The sequence below is a fragment of the Trachurus trachurus genome, assembly GCF_905171665.1.
Source record: "Trachurus trachurus genome assembly, chromosome: 15".
Classification (NCBI taxonomy): domain Eukaryota; kingdom Metazoa; phylum Chordata; class Actinopteri; order Carangiformes; family Carangidae; genus Trachurus; species Trachurus trachurus.
The window spans coordinates 5435941-5461817 of NC_139906.1; the positions used below are offsets into that span (position 1 = coordinate 5435941).

Consider the following 25877-nt stretch of genomic DNA (forward strand, 5'->3'; position numbering starts at 1 on the left):
ATATTTTAAGATAGAAAGATATTATTATTAAGAAATGAACTGATCCAAAGTATAACCATAAACAGTAACAACACAAATGAAAGCAATGTTTTGCAAAGGGATGCCACAGGGCTGTGTAATAGTCCCACTGTTAATTGTTACTTATCTTGGGAGAAATTAAACATTGCAAAAGTTTGTTTTTACTCTGATGATACATTTATTCATTCATGTGTTGAGAAATTTTCAGATTTATATATATGAAAGGTTTTTTTCAGATGTATAGATGAGGGAGTTTTCTCATGGAAATGTTGAAATACAAAAAGGAGTTTCACAATAAAGGCGTCACAAGACAATTTATGTAGTTCCTTGATGCTATGATAGTAATAAAAAAAATCTATGGTTTTTACAACTTATTCACAACTTCTAATGTTTCAGTCAGAACAGAAAATGTCTTGCACAATAAACTAAACTACAACAAACCACACGTGAAGCCGGTGAGGCAGGGTAAGATCAGTATGCTTTAATAATAAGATATCAGTGCAGAAACACAAACTTCTTATCGGGTTAAATCCCCCTTATAGTAATAACAATGATAACAATATATGATAATAATAAGATCAATATGATTTTTTTAAGCATAGAATGCAGAATCAGCTAATATTACTGTACTATATGACATTGACAAAAACAGAAATAGCTGAACATGGATCCCATAAGGAAAACAAAAACGCTGCTGTTACACAAGACACAACAAAATGCTGATACTGTCATTACAGAGAGAGTGTGATGAATGAACAGATTAAAACCTGAAACTTTTTGTCACTTTTGTTTTGGGGAAAACTCTTCAAGCAGCACAGTTTGATGAAGACTGGTGATGAGCCTCCTAGAGTGAAAGTAGAGGTCTGAAGCCCCGCCCATTTTTGGTTAGCATCCGTTTCACTAACATCTCACTAAATTCTCATACATTTGCATTATTCCATCTTTCTGAGTCTCTAAAATCCATTTTTGGTGTCATCTATATTCTAAGATGGACAAATATTTACTACACACTGACACAGGGCAGTAAAACTTTACAATTTCTTAATTCTGGCAACTATAAACAATGTTAGCATTTCAAACAATGCTAACAGAGGTGTACTTTTTGAACACCAACAAGAGACCTTGTTTTTTTTATCTTGGTTAAATAATTAAAGTGCATAAATTTGTACATTTCTAATACAAATTGTTAGTCTGATGCTAGTGGAGCAAAAGCTATAGCCAAAAGATGGGGAAGTGGGGCTTCTCCTCTGTCTACACTTTATATTTTTTTAAATCAACTTCCATCTAGCCAACCCTTTCCACATACAATATGCAATTTAGGATAAATCTTATCAGCGAAAAAGGCCATCTGAGGTGCTGTTCTTCTTCCATGTGCCTGTTTCAAAGCACTTAATGTAGATTTCTAAAACCCTTAAAGTTGCCATAACTTTTTAAAGTCTTGAAATACTCCTTATGATCCTACACCATCTGCAGGTGTCTCTTTACTGTCCAATTCGAGTGCCGTCTTATCTAATGCAATTGCTCATGTATCAGGAGAGAAAACAAATGAATTGATGTTGTTGAAAGAAAGTGAAGAGAGATGGAGAGTGAGAGGAGAGATGGATGAGTGATGGTGTTGAGTGGAGAGATATGCATCAGTGGGCAGGCTGAGCAGGATGTACCTCTCTTCAACTCCACATCACTCAACATGGCCTCTCAGGATATAATGTCCATCCTCATTACGACTAAAAATCACGTTTTTTTCACCCTGGGTTTAATCGTTATAGCTTTGGACTTCAATTTCATTTGTTTTTCTCTTTTTTTGCCTCTAAAAAGGTACAGTTTCAGATTTGTCTTGCATCCATTCCCAATGAGATGGTCCAAAGACTGGTAGAATACCCAAAGCTTGAAAATAAAACCCAGTTTTACTCCAGATTTTAGTTTTATCAGCATCTCTCCTGGTTTGAAGACTCTCAAATGTGTCGAACACTTTGTCAAACACTTCTGACCCCCTTTGATATAAGAGATCTCTTACTGTGCAGTCAAGTCTCATTCAACTAAACCTAAAAACCCACAAGCAGCTCCATCAACAGACAGACTGTTAGGTCGTTTTGATGAGCTGGGGAATCCATTTCCTTAAAAACCTTTAACACAAAATTTGACTCGTCATCACCAGGGGATCTACAGTGGGTTCTACTGGGGGTTTCTACTGGGATATATGAGGTTTCTACTGTATGTTCCATCACTAGGCTACAAAAGGAGCTGTGGACTACAAAACCAGAGGCTTTCATTATGAAAATCATCCCAACTGTGACGGTCGAAAGACAAAAGGTAAGCAGACTGAACAAATGCAAAGCTTCTGCTGTAATATCAGGCTTTCTTATTAGCTGGCTTTTAATTGCCAACAATCATTGGGAGATACAGTCGAATTAACGTTGCAAACAAAATGGAAATTTAAGAAATGCAACGTCAACTTACAGTAGGATCATTTTCAATAATAAAATAGCCCCTGTGCTGAAGGACGTCATCTACAGGTACAGGACTCAAACTGTGCTCTTGAAGGGTGAACTCAGATATGAGTTAAGACAACCACAAAGTCATGATAAGGCACATAATATGGATTCAAATGAACGTTAAAGAACATCTCAGCATGACATGAAGTGGAGAACGTAAAAATACAGTGTTAGTGGATCCAAGAGATGTAATAAAAGTTCTAAAAATGACATATATGTGATCTATGAAGCACCATTGCTTTTACAGTATATATAGTATATGCAACTGGAAAACTATGCAATTAATTATGTGGCAACTTCACCTTTTTTACAATATTCAAAATGCTACATATCTGAAAAGTGAAACTTAGAAAACCGATATTTATCGTTAAATCTGAACTTTTTTTTCCTGTTGTTATTCTCTTTTTTTTTTGTTTGTTTTTGTTTTATCTTCTTAAAGCAAGAACAAAAAAACAGTACTGGCCAGCCAACAGATTCAATAGATATTTTAGGATAAAACTCTGGAGGAAGAATAAAAAAAAGAAAAAAAATGCCACAACATGGAAAAACAGCACAAGAGGACACAGCACTGCGAGGGATCTACAGGGGGTAAAGGACAAAGTACCAAAACACATAAACACTAAAAACACTATCTTCAACATTAGTTTTGTCTCTTTTTTTAAAAATACGTAACGTATATGTGTACAAAGCTCTATAATTCATACTCAAAAGTGGTCACCACACAAAGACAATTACGTTGAGAAAAGAGTGAGATTAAGAAAAAATAGTTTGAAAGCACAAGAGAGGAAACTGTGAGAGAAAAATGTCGAGAACTTGTTTTCAGTGAAATAAAACTGCGGATGATGACAAAGATTCGGGTGAAAATTAAAGTATTTTTTTTACTTTGAAAATAAAAATTCAGCTCCATTCCTACTCTTTTAGTCCATCATCATTCTTTGTTTTGATATATTTCGGTGTCGAAGCTTCCTGGTATTGGCGGCCACTGTCACTGTGGAAATAGAAGGAAAAACTGGCCTTGTCCTAATCACAAAGAATAATAATAATACACATGCACTCCACCTTCAAGTCACTTCACAGGCTGCTGCTTCTGCTATGTACATGTACAGTATGTGTCATCTGAATGAGGAAGAGATTATGTAGTTGACCTCACACTGTCTGGTTTCTGCAATGGTGTGCACAGGGGTGATCTAACAGTTTACGGGGCCTAAATATAACATTAAATGGGTGATTTTTCAGGTGCAGCTCTATTTATTTATTTATTTGGCTCTGATGCCCACCTACTCATCTGGCCCTCTGATTGGCCAGATTACCTTCCTCTAGTTCAACGTTACATCATAGGTACAGTAATAGGCTGGGAATAGTCAGTCATTTGTGGACTGCTTTGAATAGCAAAGCTTGTAAAATGTAAGTTTAGCTGCTCCTGCTCTGCTCTTGCATGTGTCATATTTTGATTTATGGATAAAGTAGTAGTAATTGAACATATTTAACAATGAAAATATTTGTGTATTGTAGTCCTACAGCTTTATAATAGAAATTGTACTGTAATTCCATCTCTAATTCAAATTTATGTGAAAAGCAGACTTCATGTTTATTATTATATTTTATTTGAGAAAGGCGAGTTTCTGGTGGATTAAATTAAATTAAAAAAAAAAAAAGTGAAACTATACACTATACTTATGTAGGAAGCCTAAATAAAACCTACAGTAACTGTAGTAGAGGTCGCCCTACACCCCTTATATACTGTAACCTGTGCACACACCTGTTTTTTCCGTATTGCATGCAGAGTGTGTATGTGTATGTGTGTGTGTTTGTGTGTGTATGCCTGTGACATAAAATCGTGTGAACTCTTACAGTGTAAGTGTGCAAGCCAGATTCCTTTGTACAAGCTAGCTTTGTTGCTGACTATTAAATGAAGTAATTGCACAATAAGAACGAACCCTGTAGTCACACGAGAGTGAGAAACATGTTAAGATCGATCAAGAGAGGAGGAAAAGATAGAAAACACAAAACTTAACAATATTCAACTTAAAGTAGAGTAGCCTACATGTATTGCAATATATGTTTATTAATGTGTCTGTGAGATAGACACACAAAAAGAGAATCTGGTAGGTCGAGTAAGAACATAAAAAATAAACGAGAGCAGTATTGATACGGTAAAGTGTCCTGTCGATTTTGGATTACATAACGTGGGGAGATTTGATAAAAGTTAAAGTGTCTCAATTCAATAACAGAAGTATAGACTAATTGTAATAACTAAAATAACAATAATAATGCATAAGTAATTAAAATTGACCCAAACTGATGCACTACTCCTGTTTAACACCAGTTTAACGTTGACTTACTGCTCTACAGCTGCTGATGTTGACGAACAGTGACTGAGCTGGGACAAGAAGAGACACTTTGATTCTGCTTACTGATTATCCTGAAATTTAAATATCATTAAAGAAGACGTGAAGTGTGTAATGATGCAAAAATGCAGAAATATAGAACTTTAATGTTGTTTTTACCTCAATTTTAAATAAAACTAAACTTGTCTTAAAGACAAGAAGCAAAATAATATCATTCTGTTTTGTGCAAAATACAAGCTATATATTTTTAAGATAACTCAACTAAACACAATTTGCAAATGTTTCCATTGAGTTATGTGAATTTTGGTGGATGTTCTCAGATGCCATAATTTAAATGTGAAAAGTTAAATTTTGCAAAATATTGTTTCAAGTTCAAATTGCACTTAAAGCAGCGTCATAGAAACACACCTATTGATATATTAGAATAGAGATAAATGTGATACTTATAATAAATAAAATCTTGTTCACAAATTTCTATTAATTATTTTCCAGTCTTTGGTCTAATTTCGGCTGGTTTCATGTTATGTATTATTAATAGTTTTATCCCTTCTGGCCTCTAACGATGATTAAAATTAAATCAATCCAAGAAGAAAACAAAACAGCTACAGTACAAACTTTTACACGATTTTTAAGGAAAAAATAACAATAAAAAGTATTACCAGCGTTGTCGTGTTGCACCTTAGTTATCAGAAAGTTTGGGAATCAATGAGCAGAATCAAAGGCCGTGTTTTTGTAAAAGAATCCTCGGTTCTTAATGATTTTATTAAAAATGGCTACAAGTCAGAACCAATTCACGGTGCCCAACTCCTGCTCGACTCGAAAAGTGGTCTGGGGTCTAAACTGCTGGTCAAAATGCACTAAGTGAAAAGAACACAGTGTCTCTGTTAATGTGTAGGTAGTATAGTATCCTCTCCTCTGAGCTAAATGAGGCAGCTGGTCAGGAGAAGGTATAAGGCTGGGAACCAAGCTGCATAGAGTTCAAATCAGGGCTGTAGTTCCCCACATCCCCACATCCCCTCCCCCATCGTGGTTTCCCACTGTAGCCACGGCAGCAGGGAGCAGCTGGTAGGACGCGGTGTATGGCTGTAGGAGTTTGGGCAGAGCTTGCCGTGTCTAAAACCCCGTTTACACCAAAGACCCGGCGGCGGTGACCAGACGATTTGACAACACAGGACATCGTTTTCTACTCTCTTGGTAAATTGTCCCGTGTTAGCCTTTTTATTCCCCTCCCATCTTATCTTATACATGTTGGGGGGTTCGGGTTAGGGGTCTCTGTGTGGTCAGCTCAATCTCAATGCAGGGCAAAACTCTTGCACATCAGTGATCAACTTTGATTTGATTTAGTAGCGTAAGTGGCTTGACCCTGATGTCTCAGATTGTTTAGTTTAGATGGTACAGAACTACAGAAAGAACCAGTGTGGGGGGCCGAGTCATATCAGCTAAATAAGGCAGGATGTGGTAGTTATGAATACCATTCCCTATAGGTACTGTAGCTTAGCCTCAGGACTTTCAGAACAACTCCCAGAGGCATGAAGGTGAAGATTTAGGTTCTACAGTAAGTCTCGGGCTGCAGGTTGAGGTTGAGGTTCAGGGCCAGGGTTGAGTCCGGGTCTATGGTGGTGGGGTTTGGGGTTTGGGGTTTGGGTCTGGGGGTCTAGGAGGCTCTAGGAGACCTGGTCCAGGGCTCTCAGCAGGTCACAGCCCTGGAGGAGGTGCAGGTTTCCCTGCAGCGGGACGTTGACCTCGCAGTCGTAACGGGTCAACTCCGGCAGACAGGAGGGCTCAAAGGAAGGGCCCAGCAGACGACTAGCGATACCTGGACAACCACAAGAGGAAGAGGGTCTGTGTGAGTGATTTAACACTACAGTCTTAAGTTTGTCAAGTCATTATGGTCTGTAGAGACATAGAAATTTGATATTCCTTAAAACTAGCAAAGAGAATGTCAAATTTTGTCAATTTTTCCATTTAAAGTTAACTTCTTCAAGAAATGTAACAGTAAATATTAAAGTACACTGCAAAAACTCTCATTTCTATTCAAAACTAATCTCTTTCCACTTGAAATAAGACTCATCACCTAATTAACTTGTTTTTAGATAATTTTCACTTGTTCCAAACAAATTTTCACTAGAAAGCCAGTGAAAGCAAGTTTTTTGTGCTTGTAATAAGAAAGAAAAACTTGCTCCACTATGAGATTTTCTACTTATTTCAAGTGAAAATATGCTTGAAAGAAGTAAAAAGTGTCTAAAAACAAGCTACTTTTCAATGTGATTAGTCTTATTTTAAGTATAATGAGATTTGTTTTGACTAGAAATAACATTTTGACTAGAAATAAGACAAAGATATTTGAGTTTTTGCAGTGTATAAAGAAGAAAAACATGAAACAAGTTCAATTGTGCTGGAAAGAGGTTGAAATAATAATAATGCACTGGCACATTTGTCTCCTAAATGACCTTAACAAATCAATCACAGCATGAAATGATTCAATAAGGAGCCTGGGTAATTTAACTCTCTTGAAGTCCGTTCAGCTCACCCTCGCTCTTGTTAGAAGGCAGCATGTTGTAGTTGTTGGTGTAGTTGCAGCTCTTTTGGGGAAAGACTTTCTCGTTCAGACCGGCGATACCGTTTCCGGGATACTGAGACTTCCTGTGCTGCTGCTGCAGGGAGCTGAGACACGAGGCCATGCTGCCGGGCATCATCCTGCTCATCCCCGACTCTGAGAGAGGAGAGAGAGAAAGGTCAGGTGTGTAGCTGTGTGTGTGAAACAGAGAGAAAGAAAGAGAGAGAGATGCTGTCCTGACACTTTACTCTTACCTGTGAGTGACCCAGCGCTGAGGGAGCGATCCATGACGACACAGCCGTCGCCCCTCATCTTCTTCCATGTGTTATCTGATGGCTTATTTTCACCCTGAAAAAAGGAGGTTTTTTATACGCACATCATGCTGTCTTGAGGTGCAGGGCAATAAAAAGTATCGTAGAAAAAAGAGAGGGTTGCCCGCACACTCTTTTAGGATATCACAGTGATTTTATTTGCATTTGCACAAACGTGCTCGACCGTGTGGTCTTCTTCAGGTGCCACCTGAAGAAGACCATACGTTTGTGCAAGTGCAAATAAAATCACTGTGATATCCTAAAAGAGTGTGCTGGCAACCCTCTCTTTTTTCTACCTTATTTTCACCCTGAAACAAAGTGACACAGACACTTGACCATGAGCAGACACAGCTTTGTTTTTAAAAAAAAAAAAAAACTGAAAAACTATCCTTTCCTTTCTTCAGGGTTGAAGGAAGGAATATAGATAGATTTCAAGTCACATTACTTCCACCATTTGTATATTAATAAGCTACTTACTTTAAAAACTAAACAAATTATATATGCTTTTTTTTTTGCATCATGTTACCAGAGCATCTCACAACTCACAAAGCTATTGTGACGTCATCTACCTCATGCAATAGAAGCTGTGCAAACCTGAAGTTGCCTACTTGAATTAAAATATAATGTAATATTGTGTCAAACTTTCTCTACAACCTCTGGAGCTGTATATCTGTTTGTCTTGGTTATTGTAATGTTATTTCTCATGCACCTTATTTTGAAATTTCTTATGTTAGGGCTAATAAAAGGAACAGAAAACTTTCAGTTTCATGTAGTTTAATACTTGAATTTCTGCGTGATTGAAACTCACCACAGCCATCTGGGTGAAGGAGCGCTTGATGCTGTTGGTCATGGCCAGTCTGGCGGGACTCATGTCTCTGTAGGCCTGCACGAAGTTGTCGATGGACCTGCACATAGACACATGAGCAGAGTTAACATCTCATTTACTCTTTGAATGCTTCTGATTCTTTCTCTTTTTTTCCCCACAAGGACTTTGCTCAACGTTGCATCGTCACTAGGGAGGGAGAAAAAATCGATTCACATACGTATTGCGATATTTTTTTTGACGAATTTTAAATCGATTTTTTTTTTTTTTTTTTTAATTTGAAAGGGTTTAAGTTCACTTTATAATGGAGTAGGTTAATTTATAGGCTCCTACAGTATTTGTGTGCAGATAAATGTTAAAATGTAGCAGTTTACCTCAGTCTATATCTCATTTTGTCAGAAAGGTTTCAGAAGCCTGTTTTTCTATACTCTTTTATTTTTGCCTCTTTTATGCAGTCCAGGCTTTTGAAAAGAGAGTAAACATAGTATTTTGCTGCAGAATAAATCTTAAAAACTGATGTGATGTGTATTTTTTGGGGAAATATGGCTCCTGGAATAGTCTGTAGACAATCATAATCATTCAACTGTTCCACTGGTGTTAAAAATGCAGACTAAAAATCGAGAAAATCTGCAAAATATCGTAGAATCGCAATTTAAATCAAATCTGCATCCAAAAAATCATAGAAGAATCGAATATCGTCCAAGCCAGCCCTATAACCGTCACCTCTGTTTGTGCATGAGATGTGTCATGTTCTGTTGACAGGACGGGCGAGTCTCTCCGTGGTCCATCAGGTAGGCCTTGGCGGCTTGTGGCTGTTGCTGCTGCTGCTGCTGCTGTTGTTGGTGGTAAGTTAACAGAGGGTCCGGCGGCCACTGCAGATTCTGCCGGCCGCCCATGGAGGACAGCGGGGTGCTGGCCGGGGCCCGGTACGGGGGGTTCTGCATGTGCCCCAACATGGGGAAGGAGCCCACACGGGGGCTCATGGCTCCCGGGCCGGAGCCTCTCTTCTCCCCCGCGGCCCAGGACGCAGCCGCTTGGGTCTGGTAGAGGCCTTGGGGCTGAGGAGGAGGGGAGGACAGGGGCTGGAAGAGGCTGGTGATGTTGCTGAAGCTCTGCTGCTGGGATGCCTGGCGTGTTTTCTGCAGGATGCTGCCGTTCCCCATGGATACGCCCGGACCCGGAGGAGGACCTCCCTCCTCCAGCAGCGGCTCCGAGGACTCTGGGATGATGGGATTCAGCTGGAAGTCTTCTCCGTCCATGGGGATGTAAGGAGCCAAAGTCTCCAGGTCCAAGTCACTTAAGTCCCTCTGGGAAAGTGAAAGAAGAAGACGACATGGTTTTTGCTCAAAATGAAACAAAAAGTACTTTCGACAAGATCGGACCAAAGTTCGAAAACCCCGGGAGAGAGGAGTGATGCTCCGAGACCACCTCAGAGAAACTTTTTCTGTGGGATTATTTAGTTATTTTTTAATGTTCAGACTGGAAAGGGTAAATATGACGCTGCCAAAATACTCTTTATTACTCAGATTAAAGGGATAGTTCAACATTTTGGCAAACTGGCCCATTGCCATAATCCCTATAGTCATAACAGTAGGTTTGTTACCTTTAATTGTCGGTGCAAGCTATTTTTAGAACGCCGGAGCAGAGCCGTGAGCTGCTCAGAGCTGCGCTACGGAGGCTCATGGGATTTCTTGGTTTCCCTCATCAAATTCATCAAATACACAATCCAACAACTCCAAAACGCTCTGGTGGACAAGTTGTGACCTGCACATTCACCACGCTATGAGATAATAACACAACGTTACCAGACACAGTTGTTTTAGAGGTAAATGCAGAGACTGCTTTCTGCAAAAATGCCTCCGACGGGAACGCGCATCAGCGGTTTTGCATGAATTTACCTCTAAAACAACTCTGGTAACAAAGTCTGGTAACGTTGTGTTATTATCTCATAAAGTAGCGTGGTGAATGTGCAGGTCACAACTTGTCCATGAAAGCGTTTTGGAGTTGTTGGATTGTGTATTTGATGAGTTTGATGAGGGAAACCAAGAAATCCCATGAGCCTCTGAGCAGCTCGCGGCTCTGCTCCGCCATTCTAAAAACAGCTTGCACCGACAAATAAAGGTAACAAACCTACTGCTATGACTATAGGGATTATGGCAATGGACCAATGTGCCAAAAATGTGGAGCGATGGCACAATCAGGAAACACACCTCAGTGTTTTCAGCACTGTCGTCCTCTGTGTCCAGAGCAAACAGCTTCTCGGTCAGCTCCACCTTCAGGTCGCTCTCCACGGAGCTGTAGTAGTCACCTGGGCTGCTCGGCTGCAGAGAGGGAGGGAGGAGGGGGGGATGATGGATGGGGTTGAAGAGCAGCGGAGAGGAAGGACAAGAGAAGCACAGAGGAAATCAGAGAGAACAGAGTGCAAAGAGAAAGAAACACAGAGACAAGGAGCGAGAAGTGAGTTTTGACAAAGGCGCCATTCACTGCTAAGAGCCTGTGGCTTCCAAATATCCACCCCCGTTATTCTCACACACACTGCCCACTGTCGGTGTCCTTTACCCCCCACTCCTCCTCCTCCTCCCCCTCCCCATCCCCACTCACACTCTACTACCCCCCCCACCCCCCTCACCTCACTGAACACAGAAAGTAACAATCTATGAAACAAACACAACCGGGTCCTTCGCCCACAAAACTAATGACTCTTTTCAACATCATTGTGTCTTATATGAAAGAGTGGGTTGGTCTTCTCTCACTTCTCGTAGAGAGCAACATTGCCTCTTGTTTATTTACAAAGCACTGATCGGGAAGCTCCCAACCTACTTAATGTCTTTGTTACACTTCAGTCTACCAAGACCCACCCCGCTCAGCATCATTCATCAGACTAGACATCAGGAGGAAAGAAAGCTTTTAGCTTCTTTGCTTCTGCAAAAACTCAAAATCTTACCAAGAATATTTGTCTTATTTCTAGTCAAAATGTCATTTCTAGTCGAAACAAATCTCATTATACTTAAAATAAGACTCATCACATTAAAAAGTAGCTTGTTTTTAGACACTTTTTACTTCTTTCAAGCATATTTTCACTTGAAGTAAGTTTTTCTTTCTTATTACAAGCACAGAACACAAAATTAGTTTGAAACAAATGAAAATGATCTAAGAACAAGTTCATTTTTAGGTAATGATTCTTATTTTAAGTGAAAAGAGTTTAGTTTAGACTAGAAATTAGACATTTTGACAAGAAATAAGACAAATATTCTTGGAAAGATTTTGAGTATTTGCAGTGTGAAACAAACACAACCGGTCCTTCGCCCACAAAACGAATTACTCTTTTCAATTTACCGTGGAGCAGCTGCTGAGGCTCGGCGTGGCGCTGCTCGGCGGCGGCGGCGGCTTCTGCTGCACCGTGAATGTAGCCGCCGCCATGTTAGCCATGTCCCCTGGAGCCACGGCGGGGGCCGGGGTCTGGCCCGGTGCCGGAGGAGGAGGAGGAGCGGCGGCCTTGTGGCTCTCGCTGGCCCAGGATGGAGCTCCGGGAGGCAGCATGGCCGCGGCCGACACCTCGAACTGAGGGCGAGGAGCTGAAGGGAGACAGGGGGAAGAGTAAAAACACTGTAGAGACGCCGCAACAGCTGAGGCCAAATCTGAAGCTACGTATACAGTATATACACAGCTCTGGAAAAATTAAAGAGACCAAGTCCAAAATGTTCTTAATAAATCAGCCTTATCTCTACATATCTACATAGCAGCCATCGATTCCAGTGTCTATTGAACTCCAACACAAGCACCTCACTCTACTTAGCTGCTCACCTGAACCAACTCATATTTAATGAGGAAGAAAGATTATAAATAAATAAATAAATACAAAAACACTGCTGCGATTAAAAATTGGGATTATTCCACCAATTTTGATTTCTAAACTCTTCCTAAGTTTAAAAAGTAGTGTTGTGTTTTAAAATTAATATGAACTTGTTTTCTTTGCATTATACAAGGTATTGTTATTGTTATTTTGACCTGTTGCCATTTTCTGCAAATAAATGCTCTAAATGACAATATTTTTATTTCCAATTTTGGAGAAATTCTGACAGTAGGTTATAGAATGAAAGTCTTCATTTTACTCATCACATACCTATGAATAGTAAAACCGGAGGAACTGATCATTTTGAAGTGATCTCTTATTTTTTTTCCAGAGCTGTGTACATATATATATATATATATATATATATATATATATATATATATATATATATATATATATATATATATATATATATATATATATATATATACACATATATTTTACGTTTCCCTATATTTTACTGTCCAGGGTGTCATGGTTCACAGGGTCTCAGTGCCATACATTATCCTCCTTTCTTTGGCTTTTCACACTACGTAGGTTGTTGATTTTATGTGCACAGATATTTTATTTGGGGTGGACAGTCTGTGTATTTATTATGTTTTATTGTGTCTTTTATCTTTAGTATTTTGTCTTTTTTTGTGTTTTATGGTTTTTATTTACACTACTCACAAAAAGTTAGGGATATTTAACCGCTAACTCTCACCCTATATCCCTATATAAGGTTCATGCTACAGTGATATTCTATCATGAAAGCCTTTTAATTAGAAGGATGCAATGGTCATTTCTTTATCTCAAACAAAAGCTGCCTAACAACAGTGGTGGCTATAGCACAACAAAAATCTCAATGTCTCAATAACCTGATCAATTTGATTGATTTGTCTTGGTCTCATGATGTCAACATGTGAACATGGTGGAGAGGAGAGGGAGAGAGAAGAGGACTGTCTACAAACTGTCATTGAACCAGAACATTTAGTGGTTCAATGACAACTGAACCACTAAATCAGATGGTGCTTGTGATTTTTCTGGTTACCTTGTTAGAGAAGAGCATTTTATTTAATAAGTACTGAAACATGAACAACTGGACATGTGCATTCAAAAGTTTAGAGTTGTTAAATTAAGTTCACCTGTAAAGGTTATAGTGCATTGTAGGTGCATTCTGAAATTTAATCCAAACGCCAAACATCCCTAACTTTTTGTGAGTAGTGTACCTGTACAGCACTTTGGAAATCTTTGTGTTTGTTGGTGATGTGAGAGATCCAATCCACTCCATTTTATTTATAAAGCACAATTTTAAATAAACACGTTTACAGAAGTCGGTACAGACCGAAGTCGAGGGAGACGATGGTGTCTCCAGGCGTGGGAGCCAGCTGGGCCAAGTCCTCGGGCTCCTCTTTCAGCTTGGTGAAGAGGGTTTCTCCCGGCTCTCCGGTCACGCCTGCGCTTCCGGCGGTGAAGAAGCTGCTCATGTGACGCGGCTTGAACAGGGACTCCATCTGCTCCAAGGAGAAGATCATCGACTTGTCCTCGACGTCGCTGCAAAGTTGTGAGAAAGTGAAGTTCAGGATTGGTTGATGTGAAGATGCAGCTACTGAGTTCCTACACTGCAAAAACTCAAAATCTTTCCAAGAATATTTGCCTTATTTCTTGTCAAAATATCTAATTTCTAGTCAAAACTAATCTCTTTCCTCTTAAAATAAGACTCATTAACTAAAAATGAACTTGTTTTTAGATAATTTTTTACATGTTTCAAACGCTTTTTCACTTGAAATAAGTAGAAAAATCTGCCAGTGAAAGCAGGTTTTTTGTGCTTGTAATAAGAAAGAAAAACTTGCTCCACTATCAGATTTTTCTACTTATTTCAAGTGAAAATATACTTGAAAAGGGTAGAAAAGTGTCAAAAACAAGCTACTTTTTATGTGATGAGTGTTATTTTAAGTATAATTAGATTTGTTTTGACAAGTAATGACATTTTGACTAGAAATAAGAAAAATATTCTTTGTAAGATTTTGAGTTTTTGCAGTGTACCTCTACCTTTTTATTTCTTTCTGCTCACCTGAGGACATAGTTTATGCAGACGATGCACTGGGGCTGGGAGTTGCGGCTGTTATATATGACAGTTCCCTGCGTTTCAACCCAGATGTAGCCTCCGTTCTTCGCCAGCATTCGGTACTGACCGCTCACGGCCTGACCCTTGGTGCACACTGCAGAGAGAGAGACAGAGAGACAGAGAGAAAGGGAGAGTAGAGTGAGCTGTGAGTGCACAGTGTTTTTGGGCCACAAAAGGAGCTGTAGTATGGAACTGATCCATTTGCCCATGATCATATTCAGACTGACAGCCAGCCATAACAGGCAGTTGTGGTCTCAGCACAGAGACGGTTACTTTTATGGTTTGACGTTGCAGAAACAAATGTCGTCTTCGCTTCCTGGTCTGATCAAGTCTTTTATGATCGTAATATAATGACTGAAGTGTCTCTTTCAGGTGAACTGTCACCGGCGCCAAGCCTCAAATTAGGATGTTGTTTCCTCCTGTTCCACATAGTGAGACTCGAAGGATCTTTTTTTTTTTACTTCTCCCTCTTGGGAGAAAATCCTGAATCTGGAGTTTGGTCATTTTTAATTGGAGTTGATCAGTTAATTAAAGGCAGATCTCCATGTATTCTGATGTAAAGAAGGTCCGCAGTCCACATTCAGAGACTGATCCTTATAACGAAGAGTTAGGACTACTATTGCTCACTTGTTTTTTGTTTTTCTTTGTTTTTAATTTTTATAATGTTTCTGTTTTTTTGTATTTTTGACTGTATATTTGATACTGTTGGACCCCAGGAAGAATAGCTGTAGCTTTGCTGCAGCTAATGAGGATCCGAATAATAAACTAAACTAAACTAAACTGTGATATTTTGTGGCTAATAAAAACACTTCTTTAAGTTTTTAAGCAGTCAACGCTCCACTTAGTCTCATGAAACCCTTTAAAGGACCTTTGAAGGACGCCAAACATATTATCATTGAACTAAAACAAACTCCTTACTCACAAGTGACTCATGGGCGCTGGATTGGATTTATTGAAGTCTATCACTGTTTACTGTAATCTTGTGTAAAGTTATTAAGGCGCTTACATGTTACTGTCCAGAGCAGGAAAAGACGCTGAACAAACTCCTCAGAAGGAAACGAACTCTAAACGCTACGGACACTTTATCAGTCCGTAAATGTCGGTGACAGAGATACCGATGTTCTGTGTCTTCTTGGTTTTTCTTTGTTTGTTTCTTTGTAATAAAAATGTCTAGTCATTGGTTTATTTATTGATTAAATATCCATGTGTTTTTTGTAGCATGAGGCTCTAAAATCATCTGGAGTTTGCCGGAAAGAACAAGTGGGATGTTTGACTTAGAAGAGCTGAGAAGGAGATGTGCTGGCTCCGCTCCAAAGTTCAGCTCTGGCGTGGGAAAGGACCAGGACTGTGGTCAGTGAGTGTACATAAGGCCAGTGACTGTGTGTGTGTGTGTGTGTGTGTGTGTGTGTGTGTGTGTGTGTGTGTGTGTGTGTGTGTGTGTGTGTGTGTGTGTGTGTGTGTGTGTGTGTGTGTGCTGAGGAAGATCAGGGCAACGTTACATGATGTCGCAGAGAGAGAGAGAACACTGTTAACATGTGCTGATCGACAGGCTGGTCACGTTGGCCGTGAGACCGGGTCGTGTGTGTGTGTGCATGTGTCTGTGTGTGTGTGTGTGTGTGTCTGTGTGTGTGTCAGAAAGAGAGAGATAGATAGAGAGCTCTTTATCTCAGCATGTTTCAGCCAAGTGAAGATGCTGGACACAAACGGCTGAGACCAACAGGAAACAGAACATAACGTCCACACAGACCAGAAAAAAAGAGAAGTCCTCATTCTTGTTTTCTTTAGTTTAAAGCAGATATCAGCTTCACGGCCGTTTCGGCTAATGCTGCGTTCAAGGCAGGCTTTTGAAACCGTAAGTTACAGCTTCAAGTCACAACTACGACTTGGTAGCGTTCCAGGTAACCCGTAGCTCGTGTTTTTACCATCCTGTTGTCTGTGAAAGTTCCCTATAACGGCCACTCGTAACTTCCGACCCGTGAACTCGTACCAGATCGAACTGGTATGACTTCACAGGAAGGAAAAACACAAAGTACGAGTTTCTTTGAACGCACCATGAGTTAGCAGCCCCTGCCCTTGTCAGGCATCAATTGGTCCTCGTGCTACGTCACCACATTCACTCGCATCCCTTGGCTGCACACACAGCCCTTCATGCCGTTCTCTCTCCTCATTGGATAACACTTGTATCCCACAAGGAAAATTTTCTCCTCGGGTTACAGCAGAGCAGAGTGACGGAGAGACTCGTGTTTAGGCTGAAATACTTCATGTAAGTGATTGCTGACGGAAAATAGGACTATTTAGGACTTATATTAACAAAAACATTCCACTGATATCTGCTTTAAGTAAAATCTTTTAAATGAATCAAGTCAACATGAATCATCTTGTGCTGATTTTTTTGTCTGTTTATTGATTCTTCGATCAAAGATTTCCTGATTAAAATCAAGACTTTTGGTAAATTTCATTACTTGATTTTATTTTTCTGGGATCCTGTGTGATTATTTGTAGTAAAACAGTGTTTAAAAAATGATGTATTTGATATGTTTTTAGGAGAAACATCTCTTATTCGCAGCAAACTAAAGAAAATAAATCAAATGTGGTTTAGGTTTTCAAAGTAAGTACAGAGTACAGACGGCAGAAAAACCAGAGCGATGCAGCAGGTAAAATCTGTGTTTGTATGTTTTTTACACACACACACACAGACAAAAGCTGCTGTTACGTTGCCAAGGCTGTTGTTTTTTTTAAAGAGGTAAATTACCACTTTTGCTTTTGTTCTCTCACTGTTGTTCAGAGCCTCTAATGATGTTGTACTGTCAATGGAGAGAAAAGCCATGACACTTCAGAACACCCGCACTCGCACACACACACACACACACACACACACACACACACACACACACACACACACACACACACACACACACACACACACACACACACACAGTGTCATTAGATTGTAATAGTGGCCACCTGGTTCCCTGTCCACTATGTTTATGTTTGTGGCAGCAGATGTGCAAACCTCATCAGGCCATCAGTGGCTTCGCTTAATTTGATAAAAGACATCTTAATACCATGTCCCTGCTCTGCACACACTCACACACACTCTCACACATACATACAAAGAGAAAATCAAACACACACACACACACACACATATAGCATATAGCATATAGCACACTGTGGTGTAGAAACTTGAGACGACAAAAACACTTTGCATAAAGAATCAGACAAATATAAACTGGATTTTTGGGACTGAGCCTGTAGTGGTGTTTTGAATGTGTTTTCCTGGTTTCCTTTATCACCAGTTGACCTGTTGTTTTTTTCTGAATCTGAAAAATATATATACAGTATACCACGCTTCTTCAGTTGCTTCTACCCGACTCCTATAGCAAACACAAAATAATCCGGGCACATGGCAATACAACATGCACCTACCTACTTGCACTTTTTACATCTATTTTTATTTCTACACTTTTATTTATATACAGATTTAGATTTCTGGTCCTTTTAGAGAATTTTATGTCCTTGTCCTTCCTTTTAATCCCAGGTCCGAGTCTTTTTAAAGTGTTTTCCCACCTGACTCGGAACAACCGCAGTTTTTGACTTTGAGTAAAAATATGTGTTTTTCAGTTCTCAATGGGCGTGGCTCTGTTTTCATCCTGTTAATCGAACGACTGTGCAGTCAGTGTGTTTTCCCACTTGGATTCATGTTCATTTTAACCCCCTCAGATTGTATGGGTGTGTGTGTGCGCGTGTGCTTACAGTTGTGGTGGCTCTTGGTGACGCTGTCTGCGTCCAGGGCGTGGTAAAGGTCGTAGACTGAGCGACCCAGCAGATCCTCAGGAGTGTAACCCATCAGTTCTGTTACCCTGCAAAACACACACACACACAAACACACACTCTTAATAACACTCAGGATTTCAGGTTATTAGTTCCAACTTCTTATACACGCGATGCTCAGAAGACAGATCCTGCTCTCCATCCTGAACCTCTGCACTTCAAAAGGCTTCGCACATGATTTTTAAATCAGACCGAGGTGGACACTCGTCCAAAAATAAGAATTGTTCACATTCTCTGTCTCCACTAACTCCCTCTGCTTCTGGGAACGGATAATCTCTCTCTGTCACTCTCATCACGAGTTCACTTTGTTAATGAGGATTTTGGTGCTGGCTTTAGTTCGCTCATTTAAAAAATCCCTTTTTTTTTTCTTCCCCTTTTATTTCGCTCCAACTCCCCCTAAATACTTTAATGTGCAGGTTTAAGGAGGAAGTTACAGGATCACAGTAATCTGATCAGCAAATAAGAGACATTCAGGTGCAGCTGTGTTTAGTTGCATGGATATTTGAGCGTGGCACATTAAAAATCAACACAAAATCAAACAGGAAACGACCCTTGAACACAAGGAGTTATGGGTAATAAGGAGAGCAGCGAGGGTAATCTGGGACTAGTGACTTCTTCTGACTCCACCTGCCACCGAAATCTGTCGCTCTGGCAGGAAAAGTGTTTACCAAACTTCTCCTGAATAAATAAGCTGATTGTGAGCACTTTTTTTTAATGAAAACTACAACAACACAATACAGTAGTGCAACTTTTGTATTAAACCAAGACTGTACATGTATTTTATTCTAAACAAATTAGCAAAACAACGTGAACACTGGTGTTTTTTCAACACATTTTACATTAATAGTTGTTGAATTAAGTCTTATTATTTGGTTTATTATTAAAAGATCATTGATAGGCTATGTTTGCATTCAGTAAAAAAGTCCAGTTGCCTACGATTCAATTTGCCCAGAAAAAGAACGATGACCTGGATGAATGAGAATATCCATAGACATTCAGTAAAAAAGTACATTTTTACACCTAATTTCCAGTTCACTGCTCTGTTTATCATAGCCTACTCCAAGTCCAGTCCAGATGGAAAAAGCAACATTAGATAAGAGCAGAATCAGCACATCCATCGGCTCTGATTGACTTATTTCTAATGCTCTATGTGGTTCTGATTAAAATGATCGGGAGCAGAACTGACGACTGTTTCCACATTCCCAGAATTTTCCTGGTTAGAAATGTGAAATATGAAGATGAATAACGAGTTATCAAGTCACAGAATGATGAAGATTAATAATCTGTGGATGATGATGGAGTTGATGTGATGGAGCCAGAGAGAGAGAGAGGGAGAGAGTGAAAGAAAGAGAGAAAGAGAGAGGGGTCTGGTGGTACAGAGGCTCTTGTCCTCAGATTACATAACTCTGACAGCTGCAGACCTCAGGCTGGAGGGAGAGAGGGAGGAAGGGAGGGAGGGCAGAGAAAATGAAAGAGAGGCAAAGGGGGTGGAGAGAGGTAGATGGTGAAGTAAATTAAGGACACGGAGAAAAGAAAAATGACAGGAAGATAGAAAAGATGAGGGAGAAGAAGAAAGAAAACAAAGTTCAAATCCAAAAACGGGCGCAACTGAAATAGCATCAAATTATAATAATGATGATTGTGATGATGATGATGATGATGATGATGATGATGATGATGATGATGATGATGATGATGATTGATGCGCACACTCCTACCAACAAGCGAACCTGTGTAACCTGACCCTCGCCTTCCTTCCGTGCCGCTTTCTCCTTTTGCTAAATTTCTTTCTCGCCAGTCTCCCGCTTCCTCTTCCCTGTCGTCCATTTCCATTCCCTCGAATTTATTTTCTGATTGGTTGAATATAAATAGAGTAGATTTAAGGTAAAACACTGAGAGAAACCAAGTCCTGTCAGGTTGGAGTCACAAAGTCAGAGGAAGTCCTGACGTCTGGTTTTAAGGCTCAGTTTCTCTGTGGACTGAGGCTTTGACACTTTAAAGGGATAGTAGCAGTTTTTTTAAAGTGGGGTTGTATGATCTACAAATAGCCCCTAAGTACTTTAATTGCAGTAGCAGACTCTCTACACTCCTCCCGTTAGCAACGCCAGCCCATAGCCCTGCCCAGAGATTTAATAATTTTTTCCAGCCCCTCAAAGTGCAGGAAAAATGCAGTTTTTATTTGGACCTAACCAACTCACGTATCCCTCCGCCCAGGGTTAGCGCCCGCCGATCAGCAGTTGGTTAGCTCCAAATAAAAACTGCGTTTTTCCAGCACTTTGAGGGGCTGGAAAAAATTATATTATAGCGAACAATGGAAGTGTGTATTTTTTTACAGGTAAAACCTCTTTTAGGCCGCGAAAATAGGCCGTTTCTTTGGGTCTGTTCAGAACACTGTATGTTGTAAACCTCTGGGCAGGTGTTGCTAACGGGAGGAGTGCAGAGAGTCTTCTACTGTAATTAAAGTACTTAGGGGCTATTTGTAGATCATACAACCCCACTTTAAAAAATGATACTATCCCTTTAACAGTATTAATATAGAACCTATAGCTGATCTATAATCAAAGGGACATTTAACAGCATATTGCAAACAGACCTTTTGTCTGGTGTAAGTTGTAAGTGTACGATATTTGCAGGACTTTTCAGCAAAGTGATGAAAGGCTGCACAGATTTGGCCTCTTTCTCTCTTTCTCCACTCAATTTCCAGTTTTCCTCCTCCTCCTCCTCCTTCTCCTTCTCTCACTCTTTCTTTGTCCCTCCTTCCTTCCTTCACCCTGGTTGGACTACCACTCACTCTGCCAGACATGAGCTAAAGAAACTTTCTGTCCCCTTCCCTAATGAGTGTAAGTCTCCGCTGAGCCAGGAGGGCGAGTCGACCCACCTACAATAAACTCATTTGCGTAATTGGAGAGAAGATTTGGGCAGCTATCAAATTGCACCGAAAAGGCGAAAAAAAAAAGAAAATGGGTCCTTGTTTGTTTGTAGCACGGTCACGCACGGACGCGTGTGTGCGCGCAACACACACAAGTGCACACTCACTCTCCTCCGAAAGAAACCTTTGTCCTGCATGAGCAGCTTGATAAGATTACACAGGTTTGCGTGCATGTGATTGTGTAACTCCGAACCAGTTCTTTGGCTCCAACGTGGGTGTCCGTATCAAAGATGGAGTTGGAGCCACAAAAAGGACGAATTATTTCATATGCGATGTTGGTCGTTGTCATGGTGACACACACAATATACATACAGAATAGGCAGCTCTGAGTTGTCCCAGTGTCATGGCTGAAGTGATGTCAAATAGCAGCGTGACTGACAGCTTTGAAATACAGGAATGTGTGTGTTTTCTATGTGTGTGTGTGTGTGTGAGTCAGTTTGTCTGCTGGTGTGTGTGTGTGTGATCAGAAACACTTGGCACAGTCTAACAATGTCGTGACAGCATCGTATTAAAGTATTAATGTTTCATCTCTGGCTTACATTTCCCATGAGATCCATGCCAAGTCAAACGGAGTCAGTCAGCACACTGCAATCAGTGTGTGTGTCTGTGTGTAGGTGTGTGTTTAAGTGTGTGTAGCTTGTGTTTGTTTTATAGCTACTTTTAAGGATTGTGTTTTAACTGGCATGAGGATGCTTTCCTTTAAATGCTGGAAATGAACTTTTTATAAGATAGATCATTGACATTAGATGTGCTGTCTGTTAAAATGTAAGTGGTGTGAGTTCGGCCTTTATTGTCCCTTCAAAGTTGCTGTAGTTTGGTAAAAGTTGTCGTTGTTTTAATAGTTACTGTCAGCAATACACAGACAATGTTGCTAAAGTTGAGTTAATTCTTTAATGTGTTGTCAGTAACTGGTCGATGACTCGATGCTAACCGTTAGCATTTGAATGTATTTTTCTATAGACGTTTGCATGAAGCTAATATATCCATATATTTTTTCATTGTGTACTTGTATACCAGTGCGTAAGTGTGTTTTCTGTACACAAAAATAATGTGTATGTGCGTGTTTTCAAGTATAAAGCTCTATAACAGAAGTTTTTCATTTTTAACAAAAAAACGTCTACTTATAGCCTAGCGATAAAACTTGTCTCAATTGTTTTCCAATTTTAAAAGAAATATCCAAAAATGAACAAAAAAAAAGTTGCACTTGCACACACTGCAAAAACTCAAAATCTTTCCAAGAATATTTGTCTTATTTCTTGTCAAAATGTCTCATTTCTAGTCAAAACTAAACTCTTTTCGCTTAAAATAAGAATCATCACCTAAAAATGAACTTGTTTTTAGATCATTTTCATTTGTTTCATACAAACTTTCACTTGAAATAAGCAGAAACTTGATCCACTATCAGATTTTACTACTTATTTCAAGTGAAAATATGCTTGAAATAAGTAAAAAGTGTCTAAAAACAAGCTACTTTTTAATGTGATGAGTCATATTTTAAGTATAATGAGACTTGTTTTGACTAGAAATGACATTTTTGACTAGAAATAAGACAAATATTCCTGTTAAGATTTTGAGTTTTTGCAGTGAAAGGTTTTTGTGTTTGTGTGTATCCCACCCACCTCTCGTCGCAGTAAGTGAACTTCATGTCCATGCTGTGTCTGCTCAGGAAGGTCTTGCTGTCCAGAGGCGTGTCGATGTTGGATGGGTGCGGGATGGGCTCGCACATCAGGACCGCGCAGGTGAGCGGAGGCTCTTTGAAGCCGCACAGCACTCTGGGAGGGCAGCTGGTGTACATCTTCAAGTGTCCGGTGCAGTGCAGCACCTGAAGGGAGAAATCCCATCAAATTTGCACCCATGAATGAAATATCTACCAGCAGTATTACTGTAGCCCCTATCTCTTATCGTATGTTATTTTGTATGTAATTTTACTGTGAAACTGCTGCTAACACTTTTTCTCTTATATTTATGCAGGTAACAATGCCATTATTCTTATTTCCTATTTTTTGATGCTAATGCTGCTAGTAGTACTGCTGCTACTCCTCTTTTATATTTATGCAGTTTGCTATCTGTTCTCTTATTGTTGCAACTGCTGCTGTTACTATGTCTTCTCTTACACGTATGCAGGTAGCTTCCTATTGTTATCTCTTTGTACGGTATGTCTGTCTGTCTTTAAATGTGAGGACTACGGATGGAAATGAGCTCCTAGCTAAATCCGGTATATAGTGTATATACATGACGTGATGTGCACATCACTAATTGTTTATTAATGTGCATTGTCCTCATCAAATAAACAATAAATGAAATGAAAAAAATGAAGCTGGACCTGCACCTCTACTGACCTGATCTTAAACCTCTTACCTCTTGCAGCCTTGGACATATTTAGTTAATCCACGGCCATATTTACCAAGTTTTTTTTTAAATCTAATTTGTGCTGGTTCATTTCATTTCTTGATTCTGACGCAGATTGAAGACAAATTTCATTTCATGTGTAATCATTCACACGACAGAGGAGCAGGAAAAATTGTTAAATGATGTCCATTTTCCAAACTTTTATCAAATTTTTGCATTTTCTGGAGAATTACTGGATCACTTCCCCTCCTCATGCTTCTAAATATTATCAACATAAATCAGTTTGAGAGGAAGATATTTCTCTCTGGCTTGCTGTTCTCAATAACTGCCTCATGTCGCTTAATTGCTTCATCTCGAGCCAAAGCGCTTCAGCGGCCACAGATCTGCTCTGCAGCCACCTGGACCTGGACGCGGCGGCATCATCATCATCCGCGCAGGAATGTATCGGTGTGTTTTCTTCGTGCACAGATGTTGCAGATGTGCTGGCTCTCGCTCACCTTCCAGCTGGCCGACTTGAGGTTGACGGTGCGTCCTCTGTTGGTCACCGTGCATTTCATCCTCATGAAGAAATCTCGCTCGGTGCTCAGCTCTTTGCCTTTTTTACCAAAGCCGCTGCCTGAAAAACAAAGTCACAGGAGGGTGAATGATGATTAAACCAGTGTCACTTATGCAGAACAAAAAAAACAAACAAGGCATTTATACAGAGTCTAGCTGCTAGAAAAGCAATTACAAAGAAATGGCTCAAGCCAGACATCCCATCTATAGATGAATGGTATGATATTATTTACGATGTAATGGAAAGAATCTCTTTTTCAATGAGGCTCCAGCAATCTAAATTCAATGACATCTGGAAGCAATGGAAAGTGTACATTTCCCTGAAAAGCCCTTCTTTTGTTTCTGTTTCTTTTCTATATCAAGATGTACTTGATTGGTTAATTACTTTGCTGTAATATTGTGACAGAAAACACCCCATGTTCATTTTTTTCTATTTATTTAACCTTTATTTAACCAGGTAAAAAGACCCATTGAGATCGAGATCTCATTTTCATGGGCGACCTGGCCAAGAAGGCAGCAGCACACGTTGTCAACATACATCCATAAGATACAAATACATTACAATAAATAGGGCCACAGTACAATATAGGTTCAAACAAAGTGCAAGGAGCTAAGGGGGTTGTACATGTAGTGGCAAAAATGGTCAGCAGAGGCACCGTCCAATTGATTTTTGTTATCGGTCCTTTAGAAAACGACGGAAAACATTAAAAGATACGAGTTCATACATTTTCAGGAGATTGTTCCATGTCTTAAATTTGTTGAATTATTGTGTTCAAGTCTTAAATAATTTTAGACAGGTCTTACATTTTCTTATGCCCACCATGGGCGAGCATTTCACTCGCATTTGCCCCTAAAAAAAACAAACATGTGTGAACCGGAAAAATCACAAAAAGAAAGAGCACACGATTGGTCAAAAACTACAAATCCCACAATTATCTGGCCTCAACAATAACAGTAGTTAGTGTAAGTAAGGGAGAGTGGAGCTGTAGGTGAAAAGAGGAAACAACGCCACGTCTGGTCCTGTTCTATGTTGTTGGTTCACACCGTAACCGTTTATTCGTTACGTCCGCGGTGTAAAAGGCCGTGACGCGATTAGGCGCGAGACGCGGTAGACGCGACTTTTTTTTTTTTGCGACGCTACACCCGATTCTTTTATGGCGACGGGACCTTCGCGTCTTCGTCCTTTTCATCGTGTTTGGTGGGAAGACCCGCAAGGGGCGTCTTCGTCCTTTTCATCGTGTTTGGTGGGAAGACCCGCAAGGGGCTTCCCACCAAACACGAGGAACGCTTTTTTTTCGCTCGAGTTTATACGCGCGACCAAACGCGAGATACGCGAGAAATGCGATTTATCGCTCGTTTTGACTTTGTGTAAATTCGCGTCTTCACGAGCCCGCCCATTTTCACTACAACAACAACATTTCTGCTCTCACCAACCATGGTTGAGGTCACAACGCTGCTGTAGCTGCTCTGGAAGAGTTCCAGCTGATGAGCTACAGATACTTTAGAGTCAACGAGGAGCAGTGCGTCGCTGTGTCGGACTGTTTGGATTTAATGAAGAAGCTGCACAGAGTCAGGTGAGCAGAAGCTCAGGACAAACACTTCACTCCGGGACATAATGTAGCTACACTTCACATGTTCTTGTCTTTTACCTCAGGGAGATTAAAGTAGTGTCTGTTTCCACTTTCCCTCCGATCTCGGCAG

General features: G+C 40.0%; 1 protein-coding gene across 1 annotated transcript in view; it reads right to left on the minus strand.

The window, feature by feature from the left end:
• Window positions 1–479: 479 nt before the first annotated feature.
• Window positions 480–25877, minus strand: part of epas1b (endothelial PAS domain protein 1b) — a 63964-nt gene continuing 38566 nt past the window's right edge. The window contains exons 5-16 of the mRNA XM_083988344.1: window positions 24119–24237; window positions 22892–23094; window positions 18266–18372; window positions 14456–14603; window positions 13727–13935; window positions 11886–12124; window positions 10760–10870; window positions 9273–9856; window positions 8535–8631; window positions 7670–7763; window positions 7389–7571; window positions 480–6674 (exon numbers count right to left, since the gene is read on the minus strand). Of these exons, the coding sequence (XP_083844470.1) occupies window positions 6523–6674; window positions 7389–7571; window positions 7670–7763; window positions 8535–8631; window positions 9273–9856; window positions 10760–10870; window positions 11886–12124; window positions 13727–13935; window positions 14456–14603; window positions 18266–18372; window positions 22892–23094; window positions 24119–24237 (2246 nt within the window). The 3' untranslated portion in view covers window positions 480–6522. The remainder of the gene's footprint in view (window positions 6675–7388; window positions 7572–7669; window positions 7764–8534; window positions 8632–9272; window positions 9857–10759; window positions 10871–11885; window positions 12125–13726; window positions 13936–14455; window positions 14604–18265; window positions 18373–22891; window positions 23095–24118; window positions 24238–25877) is intronic.